This window comes from Thermobia domestica, unplaced genomic scaffold (assembly GCF_964235325.1).
Source record: "Thermobia domestica unplaced genomic scaffold, izTheDome1.hap1.1 HAP1_SCAFFOLD_2378, whole genome shotgun sequence".
NCBI classification, from domain to species: Eukaryota; Metazoa; Arthropoda; class Insecta; order Zygentoma; family Lepismatidae; genus Thermobia; species Thermobia domestica.
In genome coordinates this window covers 1-13,624 of record NW_027658076.1, presented here as the reverse complement: position 1 = coordinate 13,624, position 13,624 = coordinate 1, and the positions used below count along the sequence as shown (strand labels likewise).

Here is a 13,624-nt window from a genome sequence, read left to right as displayed (position 1 = left end):
AAAAGTGAGGGGGCAACTGCCCCCTCTTGCCCCCCTAATCGCCGCCCATGGACCTGACAATAATGGCAGAGCATCTACGATAACTATGAAGCGTTTGTTACTTTTGGCCACGAGTTTAATTTTGGAGCATATTCAATGCAGCTTGTATAGGTATATCTATCAAACGGCATGGATATTCTTCAAGTGGTTCATTAGATGATGTGTGTGAGGTCTGGCATCATGAACCTGTATGGATAATGTACCGTATTGACATTCCGATTTTTTTTTTCTTCCCTATTTCTATTGAAACGGCTATGCAACCAGATATGCGATTTTAAAGCGCCATATCTGGCAATATTGGGAACTACTTGTTCTTGCTCTAGCCCTCTGGGTGACGTTGAGGTCATTCAGACTAAAATGACTAAAGTGGAGAGTTGGAATTCCAGAAGTTGTAAAAGTGTATAAACTCGTTTGCGAAAGTTAGATGGGCTACTCGAAAAGTAAAATAGCATTACATTTGCAATATATATATATAGGAAAGAAGTATTTTTGAAGTTGAAGTGAATTGCATTTCGTTATTTATTAAAAGAATTATATTTAATAGTGATATTATCGTGAGAAGTTATTGTCCAAGATTAGCCGGTGGTCTTTGATCATGGCGTATATGAGTGCACATATTACAATCGCCTTGGTATAACATGATTAAGGTGAGTTTGTTTTTTGAATTATATATATGTTTTGAAGAAATCATCTTTACTGACTAAAAGAAGTAATATTAAAAGTAACAAGTGAATTATTTCGGCAACTAGTGTAGTATTTAAAACATTAATGTTCGATTATGAATTATGCCAAGTGCTTGTTTAAATGGAACAGTCTACAGTTCTTGTTAAATGTGTGTATTGAGAAACTTTTCGTATCTTCTTTTTGGAATATATTTTGAAGACGTTTATAAAGTTATTAGTAAAAAGAACTTAAAAATCTTATTATTTCGCAAATATACTTTTGCCTAAATTTATGGTTGCCCTGTGTTTGTTGAATAACTTTCAATATTCTGGAATCGTCTTATCATTGATGATTATTACTAAAAGGTACGTATATAGAACAATTTTATTTTTACGTGAAACGTGTCCTAGCCTATATTAAAATAGCTAGAGTCTCCACGAACGAGCTTCAGTTTTATAACGAGAGCACGTTACACAAAAATTTTAGTCTGAATGACCTCATATATGTACGTACCAAGTGGCATATATATATAAATAGAGTTGAGGAAAAAGGACGATATAATTATAAAAATTATAGTATTGATGAAATAATATGGATATGTGGAAAGTGATTAAATCCGGTTTGACGGTTTCTGGCAGTGGCTTATGGATCATTTATTGTTAAAAGGAGTCCGGTACTTTTCTTTTCCTTTTTTCCTGTTGCTTGTAATAGTGAGTCTAATACGTGGTAAAAATATGGAAAATACTAGGTCACAACTCTTTTTAAATGGTTGTGTAGGAGGCGATGAAGGAATTGTAATCCCTGAATGTGCTCGAGGTCATTGGGATCTATCATATCTGGAGGACGAAATGTGGAGGGAGGAGAGTCCTTCAATTAATAGTGTTAGCTATTCAAGCAGTTGTGTAGCAGGTGTCGAGTCAGGAACGGGAAGGCAGCTGCACGTGTACGATGACGTAACTCAACCCTTGTTATCAGGTAGTAGCAGTGGTGTGAAGGAATTCCATTCAGTGCACATTAGTAGTGGTGAAACAGCTGATTTTATAAAGGAGGAAAAAGAAAAAGAGAATAAAAATCCATTTGTGCCTTTTGGTCGTGAGTTAAAATCGGAGCAAGAAAATCAAACTTCGCATATTAATCAGAGGTTTTTTCCTTTCAATATTAATTTTGATAAGATTGCTGTTAATACAACAAGTGCTCTTTTTAGTGAGAAAATAAAGCAAATTCCGTTTACAGACGGTAAAAGTGATGTCGGTTTGTTTCGTTTTATGGTCACTGTTTATAATATAATAAAGGGTGGTTTGTTTCCGATTGAAGCAGTATTGTTAGCTGCTTTGAGTAAATCACAGGGGCGTTTAAATAATGAATTATTGCATGTATATGAGCAAACGAGACAATGGACAGACATAAGTAGTTACTTGTTTAGGAAGCTCATCACTCCATTAGGTAAACGGGACTTGACTATACGATTCTTGAATGCAATGCAAGAACCTAATGAAAACATTCTTGAATACGTAAATAAAATTGTGGATTATCATAAAGTTTGTTATGGCCGAATAAATGAAAGGGAGGTATTGGATATAGTGGTAAGTGGAATGAAACCACAAATAAAATTTGATATGTATAAATATAGACAACCGGAGTCTTTGAGGGAACTGATGGCTGATATCCATAATTACGAGACATATAATAGGAATGTTGAAGTATACAATTCAATGATAAATTTTACTAGAGCTGATAGTGGAATGAAGAAACAAATTAATTGTTATTTTTGTGGTGCGAACCATCGAATGGCGACTTGTAAAGCGTATAAACAGTCCTTATTAAATAAACAAATGGTAAAGGTGAATATGAGTAGGACTCCAGCAGGACGCTTTGCAGAGGGATTGGGGTCTTCTACTCATATGAGTGATCAAGGGGTTCGATATCCGCAGGATGATGGTTTCGTGGGGAAAAATAGACAGTTTATAAATTCTCAGAAGGAATGTTTAGGTGAAACAAAAAACTTTTTGTCCTTGAACACGGCTCTTTCCCCGACTAGGGGGCCGGATGGTATTTATAAAAGGGAGCGTGGTAAAGAGGATCGAGTGCTGGAAAAGAATTATAACATTAAGCATCGCTCGCCCTTATTTAAGCAAGAAAATAAAGTTGGTGATAAGTCTCAGTTGTTGGATTTTAGATATGCGAGAAGTGGTGTGAGTCAGATGGACCATAATTCTTCCCAAATTAATGAACGCTTTGCAGGGAATAGGGGGAATTATGTGAATTATCGAAAGGATTATAAGAGACCCAGTGTTGGGGGTAGAAAAGGAGTTCAAAATATAGACCATGAGAAGGTTAGAGATGGTGTAGGTGAATTTAATGAAGGCAGTGAACAGTTGAATTCATTGACTTGTATGACAGAGACCGGAGTTCGAGTCGAAACATGCGATGAGGGTGGATGTACAGCCAAAGTGGGTTGTGATCCTTATAGTTGGACAAAGACTAGAAAACCTTATTCATGTCGTGATCAAAGAAATTTAGTGGCAGCTTTTATTCCGGCTTATATAATGGGTAAACAATATTTAGGTTGTGTGGACACTTGTTCTTCCGCCTCATTGGTCAGTAAACAAATATTTGATGAGTGGAATAAAAGTTTAGCTAGACCTATAGCAGTTTACAATGAGAAATTTACTGGTGTGGGGGTGAATCAGAGCAAAGTGACACTCAATCAGTGTGTTATGCTGCATCTTAAATTTCAAAAGCGGGTTTACAAAATGAAGTTTTTTCTTATTAATAGTTTAAATCCACCTTTCATCTTGGGTATTAATGAACTTAAATCTATACAGGCGCAAATTGATTTAGTTCAAAATGAATTAGTGTTGCCTTTGGAAAATGGAAAAATTCGGTTACAATTTTCTTCAAAAACTTGTCCCCCTTCCACTAGTTCAATTAGGGAACAGCTCAATGGTGAATTATCTTCTTTAAAACAGTCCGAAATTTTTACAAATTTATTCATTAAAGCTAATAGTGTTGGAGATCTATCATCAATGGGGGAGAATGGAATGGATCCAATGGGAAATATTCCAGTAAATCCAGGGATGGTGGCGGATCCAGGTTTGGCGAGTGGTCAGAGACTTTTGGGAGGCGCCGACAGAGGCAGGGTTGGAAGATGCATGAAGAATATCCATGAAACAACTGGGGATACTTATCTGAGTCCAGAGATCGAGCGGGCATCCTTGATGGTGGATTCGGAAGTGGTTGACCAACATCCACATATACAAGGGTATGTTAATAATTTAGTTACAAAATTTCCTAATGTATTTTCTGATAAAATTGGATTTATATCAGATTATTCTTATAATATAATATTAGATGATTATTCTCCTATTCGTAAAAAGGCATATCCTTTATCACGGGCTACTCAAAAGGATCTTGATAAGATTTTGGATGAATTATTGAGTGAAGGAATAATAGAAACGAGTGAAAGCGATTTTGCTTTTCCTTGTTTTGTAGTTAATAATAATGATGGAACAAAACGCATGGTTGTAAACTACTCTTCTTTAAATTCTCGTTTATGCTTAAATACTCAATATACGCCGCGTATGGAGGATGTATTGGCTGAACTCGCAGATGGTAAATTCTTTTCACATCTTGATATACGTAAGGCCTACTTAACAATACCGCTAACTAAAGAAAGCCGTAGATATACAGCCTTTTTGACCCATAGGGGACTATTCGAATTTAAATTTTTACCATTTGGTTTAGCAGCTGGTAGTCACGTTTTATCAAAAATATTAACAGAACTGTTATATCCACTTAAGGAGGAAGGAGTTGAATGGTATATGGATGATGTCATAATAAAGTCAAAAGATTTAAAGAGTCATAAAATTATTTTAGAAAAGGTCTTGAAAAAATTGGAAGACAAAGGTTTAACTTTATCTAAAAAGAAATGTTCCTTTTTTTCAACTAAGGTTTCCTATTTAGGATTTATAATTGAAAATGGAAAAATGTATATGGACCCAGCACGGGTTGAAGTAATTCGTAAATTACCAGCTCCTAAAAATAGGAAAAGTTTAATTTCGCTTAGCTCTTTTCTACAATATTATGGCAAGTTTGTTCCCCAATTTCATGAAATAATGGAACCTATTAATCGTTTAAGGAGTGCTTCTGTAAAATTTGTTTGGGGGCACGAACAACAGAAAGCCTTAGACGATATTAAACTCATGTTTGAAACACACATAATGTTGAAGCTTCCTGACTTAAATAAGAAGTTTATTTTGAATGCGGATGCGTCACTCAAGAGTCTGGGCGGCGTAGTTCAACAATATGATGAGGAAGGTAACTTGTTACCGGTTGGGTTTTTTAGTCGTCGCCTCAAGAAATATGATTTAAATAAACCTATTTATTTACTTGAAATGATGGCGGCGGTGGAATTGATGGAACGGTATAGTACCTATTTGCATTCACAGTTTGAATTGCGTATTGATCACGCGGGATTAGTATATGCCATAAAGAATATGAAAAGAGTCAAGCGTTATGGTTCATTATTGTATCGTCTTTTTTCGTTTAATTTTGTTGTAAAATCAATTTCAACAAATTTAAATATTTCAGCCGATTTTCTATCAAGGTTGTACGATAGTAATAATTTTGAGGAGATGGATGTTAACCCATCACATGAGGAACAGGTAACTAATTATTTTTTGATAAATTTATGGAATATGCCTTGTGCCAATATAGCCATCAACGAACATCAAGAAAATGATCCGGATCTGAAAGAAATTATAAAACAACTAAAAGCGAAAAAGACTGTTGAGGGATATAAGTTGGTACGGGGGATATTATGCAAGAAAACTAGGGCAGTTAGAAACCCTTATAAAGTATGTCTTCCGACGACTTTAGCAAAAAGCATCATTCAATTCTATCATTCTAATATTTTGCCCGGATCGCACTGTGGGATAAAAAGAACAATTGGAAAAATATTTGCGCGCTTTACATGGCCGGGAATGGTCCAACAAATAAGGGATTTTGTATCTACTTGCAGAGAGTGTCAATTAAATAAAAGTTCTAACGTGAAACCCCAGGGACAGTTAGTATCTCAATATGAAAAAATGGTTAATGGTTGTTGGCAAATGGACCTTTTGGGACCAATGGTAGAGAGTCGTTCGGGACGTTATTGTTTGATAATAGTTGATTCTTTTTCCAAAAGAATTTTTCTAGAACCCATCAAAGTTTTGTCGAGTCAGTGTATTATTAATAAACTGTATAAGTTAATGTGTAGGAACGGATTTTGTTATTCAGTAGCGCATGATAATCATTCAGTGTTTACTTCTGCAAAATTTAGGGATTTCCTTTATGGAAATGGGATAAGGGACATTAGAATTGCTCCCTATCACGCTGCTTCGAATCCGAGTGAAAGATATGTCTCGACTATTAAAAATTCGTTAAGAATTTACTTCAATGATAAACAGAGTAAATGGGATAGAGGATTATGGGAAATAGAATTTTCTATTAATTCAGCTATACACGAAGATACAAAATGTAGTCCCATGGAAATGGTTTTTACATACAATCTGTGTGACCCTTTAGATATACGGTGGAATGTAAGGTTGGAGGAAATTTATACTAAAGATCCTCAAATATGGAAGACAGCCTTAGAAAATATGGAGAGGGCATGGCAAAGAAAGAAAAAATTGTATGATAAAAGAAGACTTCCTAATACATATGAAGTAGGAAATAAGATATTGATTAAAGCTCAATTTCAGTCATCTTTGAAAGATAAAAGAACTAAGTCATTATGCCCAAAATGGCTGGGGCCATTTTTTATTGAGCGCTGGTTGGGAAGGAATACTGTCCAGGTGCGAGCGGTAGATAACAACAATGATGTGCGTAAGGTTCATATTGACATGATTAAACTGTTTAGAGAGGGTAGAAGAATTGTAGGAAATTGAATATATATATTAAACTCTAGTCATTGAATGTATGATTAAACTAAATTAAGTCCTATTAATTAGTATCATTAAGCTATAATTATATGGTTATAATTTCGGGAAAACTATCTATTTATATATATGTGTGTGTGATAATTATATGTGAATTTTAATATAAATTTTTTAATTCCAGGCCTGGGATTAATATAAAGAAAATGTATACATTTTAATGTACGCGGATTTAGAGGATTGTAATTAAATGTATGTAAGAGAACGCAAATTTGACTGGATTGTAAACGTCAATTGGATTTTTGGTGGAGCATCGCCCTGGAGACAAGTCGAAAACCTGAGATATTAGCGATGTAAATATGTAATTATATATACTGAAGACACACAAGTATGTATCTGTAAATTTATATTTTTAGAATATGAAATGTTTAAAAAAAAAAAAAACTCACCTAATTGATATTAAGAATAAGAGTAATTTATAATATAAATACATATTATAAATTGAAAATTATATTATTTTGTAAAGGTTATGAATAGTCCGACCTTGGACTCAAATTTACTAACTTGGATAGTGTAAGTAGAAGGATGAGTCGGTGTGAGAATGATTTTTGGAGGATAGTTTTTTTTCTTTAGTTTTGTTATCTTTTTCTTTTGGATGAATGAGAGTTGTTGGTATGTGGTGGTAGTTAGTAGGTTTGGGGTAGAAAGGTAGTTATAGATACTAATTCAACATGACGTGTAAAACTGACGATAAATTTCCTATTCATAACTTTCAATACGGTATTTGTAAAATGATCGGGTATTTAAAAAGTTTGTCAACTTTTTATGTGGGGTGAGTGATATGTGTACCGTATTGACATTCCGATTTTTTTTTTCTTCCCTATTTCTATTGAAACGGCTATGCAACCAGATATGCGATTTTAAAGCGCCATATCTGGCAATATTGGGAACTACTTGTTCTTGCTCTAGCCCTCTGGGTGACGTTGAGGTCATTCAGACTAAAATGACTAAAGTGGAGAGTTGGAATTCCAGAAGTTGTAAAAGTGTATAAACTCGTTTGCGAAAGTTAGATGGGCTACTCGAAAAGTAAAATAGCATTACATTTGCAATATATATATATAGGAAAGAAGTATTTTTGAAGTTGAAGTGAATTGCATTTCGTTATTTATTAAAAGAATTATATTTAATAGTGATATTATCGTGAGAAGTTATTGTCCAAGATTAGCCGGTGGTCTTTGATCATGGCGTATATGAGTGCACATATTACAATCGCCTTGGTATAACATGATTAAGGTGAGTTTGTTTTTTGAATTATATATATGTTTTGAAGAAATCATCTTTACTGACTAAAAGAAGTAATATTAAAAGTAACAAGTGAATTATTTCGGCAACTAGTGTAGTATTTAAAACATTAATGTTCGATTATGAATTATGCCAAGTGCTTGTTTAAATGGAACAGTCTACAGTTCTTGTTAAATGTGTGTATTGAGAAACTTTTCGTATCTTCTTTTTGGAATATATTTTGAAGACGTTTATAAAGTTATTAGTAAAAAGAACTTAAAAATCTTATTATTTCGCAAATATACTTTTGCCTAAATTTATGGTTGCCCTGTGTTTGTTGAATAACTTTCAATATTCTGGAATCGTCTTATCATTGATGATTATTACTAAAAGGTACGTATATAGAACAATTTTATTTTTACGTGAAACGTGTCCTAGCCTATATTAAAATAGCTAGAGTCTCCACGAACGAGCTTCAGTTTTATAACGAGAGCACGTTACAATAAGAACACATGAATAATATTCCGCTTTTCCAGCACAATTCCACATATAGGAGACATACATTTAGGACTTTACAACGAGCATGATTCCTGAAGATGGACATCCTGTTGTCATTATTAAACCAGGAATGATCTTTTAATACTACTTTAGTTGCATTTCATTAAACTACGTCAAAGATACAAGCTCGGTTGATAACTTAGAAAATATCATTTTTTTCCTCAATAGGAAACGTCATTTGTGAAGATAAACAGAGTAAAAATCAAGAACAGGATTGTAAAAAAAAAAAAAAAAAAAAAAAACTTTTAGAAAGAAGGAAAATCAGTTGCCAACCTGTGAACAAAAAATGAACAAAAAAGTATAATTAGGTATGTCGAATCATGCCATTGCTGAAAGTTAGGTAATAAGATTTTTAAAAAATACAGAATGTTTGGAATTATTAAAAGCGGGATGAATGGAGAAAGTCAATTGAATGAAATGAAAAAGTAATGTGGAAGTGTTCGAAGGAGTGTAGAAAAAAAATTGAAAAAAATAAGAAAGATAAAGAAGTAAAACCGTTAGAATACTGTTGGGAAGACAATGTGTTCTTAGGAAGAAATTGTAGAAGAAAAAATAGAGATTACAAGAAAAATTGCATTTTGTGGATAATATCAAACACGACTGCAATTTTAAGCTAAGACAGAAATATAAATCAATTTTCTTAAAGACAGGAAAGAGGACACGTTTATGAATGAATGGGTTGGGTTGCATGTTTCTAGGGTTGCATATTAGCGTCACCTGAAATGTACCTTTATGAATGAATAGGGTATGGATAACCACCGCTGAAGCCATCGTTACCCGTGGAGATGTTATTAATGAATTGATTCTATTAACGAACTTGGCCAGATAATTCCTCTAGTTATCTATTGCGGGAAACAGAATTAAAAACTTCGCTTTCGTTTAAAAGTCATCGTGCAGAATAACGGACTGACGCACATACTATAACATTATAATCTCGTAAGACTCATTGATTCTAACAACATTTTAATCTTATAAGGTCCACTAGTATGATTCTAGTAACACTGTACTCTTATAAGACCCACTGGCGTGACCCTAATAATATTACAATCTTATAAGGCCCACTAGCATGATATAACAACATTAGAATCTCATAAGGCCCACTAACGTGATTCTAATAACATTACAATCTTATGTGGCTCACTAGCGTGATCCTAACAATATTACAATCTTATAAGGCCCATGAGCATGACATAACAACATTACAATCTCATAAGGCCCATTAACGTGATTCTAATAACATTACAATCTTATGTGGCTCACTAGCGTGATCCTAACAATATTACAATCTTATAAGGCCCATGAGAATGACATAACAACATTACAATCTCATAAGGCCCATTAACGTGATTCTAATAACATTACAATCTTATGTGGCCCACTAGCGTGATCCTAATAATATTACAATCTTATAAAGCGGTCCACTAGCATGATATAACAACATTACAATCTCATAATGTCCATCATAAGGTCCATCATCATAAGGTCCACTAACGTGATTCTAATCACATTACAATCTTATGTGGCCCACTAGCGTGATCCTAATAGAGAAATTGTGGAGCACGGAAACTCTTTAATCTCAAGTTTCACTAATTATAAAGTACAGTGCCTATTATGATGACGATTATTATTATTATTATTATTATTATTATTATTATTATTATTATTATTATTATTTTATTATTATTATTACTATACCCAGAAAAATTAATCGCAGTCGTAAACTTAGCGACAAATATATTAAAGAAAAGCATTTTACGATTACTAACGGATGGAAATATGGCGGTAAAAAATGGGTGACTACAGCCACCAAAAAAAGAAATATTTGAATCATAGGACTTAGAATCAGGGGAGGTAATGGTGGGAACTATCACATATTTCTTTTATCTTCTTCTTCTTTTTTCCATTTCTCTGCTCTTGGGGTGAAACGACGGTGAAACATAGGTGAGGGAATTTAGTGGTCGAAATGCGAGAAGCATTCAAAAGTCCCTTTCGGGATTGATTCACCAATAAATCAACTGGACTAAAATCACGTGGGGGTTAACGTACAGCACTCTCACACAGCCCTGAATAGTTGACGGCTACACGTCCGAGAGCATCAGAAAAAGGGGGGGAAATGAAGCTGAAAGCTGCAGTGGGTAAGTTAGATACCAACAAGATAGCTCAAGCAGAACTCAGCAGGGTTAGCTCAAGATATTTTAGTGCAATTAAATCCACATTAGGGGTCTTTGTATCCAACAACAGAAGTTCCGGAAAAACGACCTAATTATCTCTTTTTTTTTTCTAGCTATCTAACTTTCATATGGTATATGTTGTTATTTTTCCGTGACGTTAACTTAACTATAATAGAGCATTAATTATGAACATGCCTTGTTTCAAATTTTCCGCGTATTCAGCAAAACACGCCTCTCCTTTTCTTTTTAATCTTTAATATCTCCAACTAGTTACACGTTGAAAACACATTTTAAAAAAGAAACTTACATAGTATACATATTTATTTTTTCCTGGAAGTTATTTCTACGAGATAACAATTTTTTATTTCTATTTATTTATTTATTTATTTAATTTATTATCATAATTTGAATTCTTGTTTACAAAACTCTACTGTAAACTACCTTTATGGTTTATATATTCTTACTGCTTATGAATCTTTTTATATTTTTACACTGAGACATGTATTATACAGGCGACAGCATTGTTCAGTGGAAAAGGACTAGTCCCTGTTGCAGAGTATCGCAGATTCGATGTCAACTCACGTCAAGTTGTATTACATATATATCAGTGAATTTTCTTAAGAGCTCTTGTGTTACCATCTGCTGCCTTTACTTTTATAATTTTAACATAAACATTTACTGTTATTTGTTATTTCTCAGATAATAAAGAATAAATTTGTGGTAGTTGCAGTGATTAAAAGCTTTCCTATTTTGACTTATCATTGAAAGTGGCATATGTGCTATAATTTTTACCTTCATACTCTACGCCCGTAAATATTTTCTAATTAGCCATTTCGTCTTGAGCAGGGAGGAACCGAATTCGATCTACTCGTCTTAGTATATGTAAGCCCAAGTTAAACTACATCACTTTTAATACTGCTTCTAAACCTTCATTGCTGATCTAATGTCTAAGGCGTCTTTGGTGCACGTGGTTGTTCCCGAGTTCGATTCCCGGAGGAGGGTGGTGTTCTTATTACGGTGTTTTGATTTCCACATCAAGCCAGCGGCGAACCTACGAGGGGATCCACCTGTCCGGACCCCTCCTCCACACAACTTCGTAACTCAACATACATTTATACACTTTTCCAACAAAACTATACTTGTTTAACAGGGACATGATTGGTGAAGCATGAAAAGTTGATCTTATACTTCATCTGTACTCTTTTCTCTTATAAAAACAATCTACTTATATCATTTTCTTTTTCTGGAAATATATGTGGAATTATTTTACAATTACTTATTATCTTTTCGAGTGTAGAATAATATCTGTTCAATCCTACATTTTCGCAGTGGCGGCAGACTTCCCTTCCCAAAACTTGGAACCCTCCCCAAAAATTTCTGAGTGCGCGCCTGCATCAAGGTCTAGATATACCGTAAGAGTGGTTGCTTTGCACTTGCGGGGTAACTTTGCACGAAGTGTGAAGAGAGTTGCACAGTCCTCTGTTGGTAAGGCCATGAACTGTAAAGAGAAAGTTTCAACTGTCATCGAGAGATAGAACATCTAACTGTATTTGGCTATAATGTTGGCGGTTAACATCAGTTCTAATTACCCGGAAGGTTTGTTGCTGTAGGTGTATGAAAAGCAGTTATTCTAAAGTCAGACAAAATTTGAAAGACATCACGTACAGGAATTTCCGTCGAAGTTAAGTCAGTTTCGTAGAATACTACTGTGTATAATGGGACTTTGAAGCAATAGTTGAAATTGAAGTTTTAAAGTGAAACGTTTCAAAGTCATAAAAAATAATAAAATTGGGGGAAAGTGCTTTCAGCCTTTAATCGGGTTTACTTTGTACCGGTCCAAAGTAACCCCTTAAGAAATTATTACTGCTGGTACCTCCTGCCTTCTAATTTTAGGTAAATTTCCTATTTAGGTAGATGTGGAATGGATTTCTTGTTCGAAAATAAATTACGAAAAGTGGCGGATCCAGAAAGTAGTTTGAGAGGGGCTTCATTCATAATGTCTTAGTTTTTCATTTTTTTTAAAGAAATCATTATACGATTTTTGGGGGATGGGGTGGGGTGGAGGGCCTGAAACTTACACGCATAGGAATAACTAACATCAGATTTTTTTAAAAAAAAAAAAAGAAATCCTGCAATTTGGGTGGGCTTCAGCCTGAAAGTCCAAAATTCCATAAATCTTCTACTAGTTACGGTTGGGATGATATTCATGAACATAAAGAGCAACCAGGGCAAATCAGTTCACGGGGATTTTTTTTTTCTGAGTTGGCATTTTTGTGGGACACATTCTATATTATCAGAATATGGTTCCTGTGCGGGTAGCAGAACATACATAAGTTTCGTTACAAAGATCGGTAAGTACTGATACTTGTACAGCCAGCGACAGTAGAAAATGGAGGATGGATACATAAGAAATGATAGCTTTTTCCAGTAGCAGAATAGTTTCACTGTATGACTGATAGTTGGACAACCAACATGACAACAAATACATGCCCGAAAACATAACGTGCCAGGATATTCCTCCATTTTGGAGGAAAAAGTATTACTATCTGAGAGCATCACTTAGAGAAACAACCACGAGATAAATCTACAAAAATTCAATTTACTTTAAGATCAAAGAGATAGGAATTAATGCAAAGGAAACGAAAAGAATAATACGCATCATGCAGAGAACGAAAAAGTATGGAAAGCTAAACAAAATGAGAAAAGAAGGAAAGAGGGAAAGGAAAGAGCAAAAGACATGGGAATAAATTAAATTTTAACACTTAAGGATAAACAGTGTCCGTCTTTCCCCCTGACCCCATCGTGGGTTTTCTCCCTTCATAGGATAAATCTCTTTCAGTATCAAACGCGAACATCATTTATAGTGTTGAAAAAAAATTAACTCAATCTAGGCCGAGACTCGAACCCCACACCCTTAGAACAATAGTCTCACGCGGTATCCACTTACCTACACAGGCTCTATCTATAAACCAACTATTACCCGCGCTGTTATCAAAC

The 13,624-nt window shown here is 34.4% G+C and overlaps 1 protein-coding gene across 1 annotated transcript; it reads left to right on the top strand.

The window, feature by feature from the left end:
* Nucleotides 1–244: 244 nt before the first annotated feature.
* Nucleotides 245–7,958, top strand: LOC145678311 (uncharacterized). The gene is made up of 3 exons (XM_081748321.1): nucleotides 245–3,964; nucleotides 5,293–5,366; nucleotides 6,802–7,958. The coding sequence occupies exons 1-2, from the start codon at nucleotides 1,347–1,349 to the stop codon at nucleotides 5,318–5,320; spliced, it is 2,646 nt and encodes an 881-aa protein (XP_081604447.1). The 5' UTR covers nucleotides 245–1,346; the 3' UTR covers nucleotides 5,321–5,366; nucleotides 6,802–7,958.
* The last annotated feature ends 5,666 nt before the right edge of the window (nucleotides 7,959–13,624 follow it).

Coding starts and splice junctions, on each gene's coding strand:
- LOC145678311 (XM_081748321.1), top strand. CDS start 1,347: ATGGATCATTTATTGTTAAAAGGAGTCCGGTACTTTTCTTTTCCTTTT. Junction 3,965..5,292: donor CAACATCCACATATACAAGG/GTATGTTAATAA, acceptor TAAATATTTCAG/CCGATTTTCTATCAAGGTTG.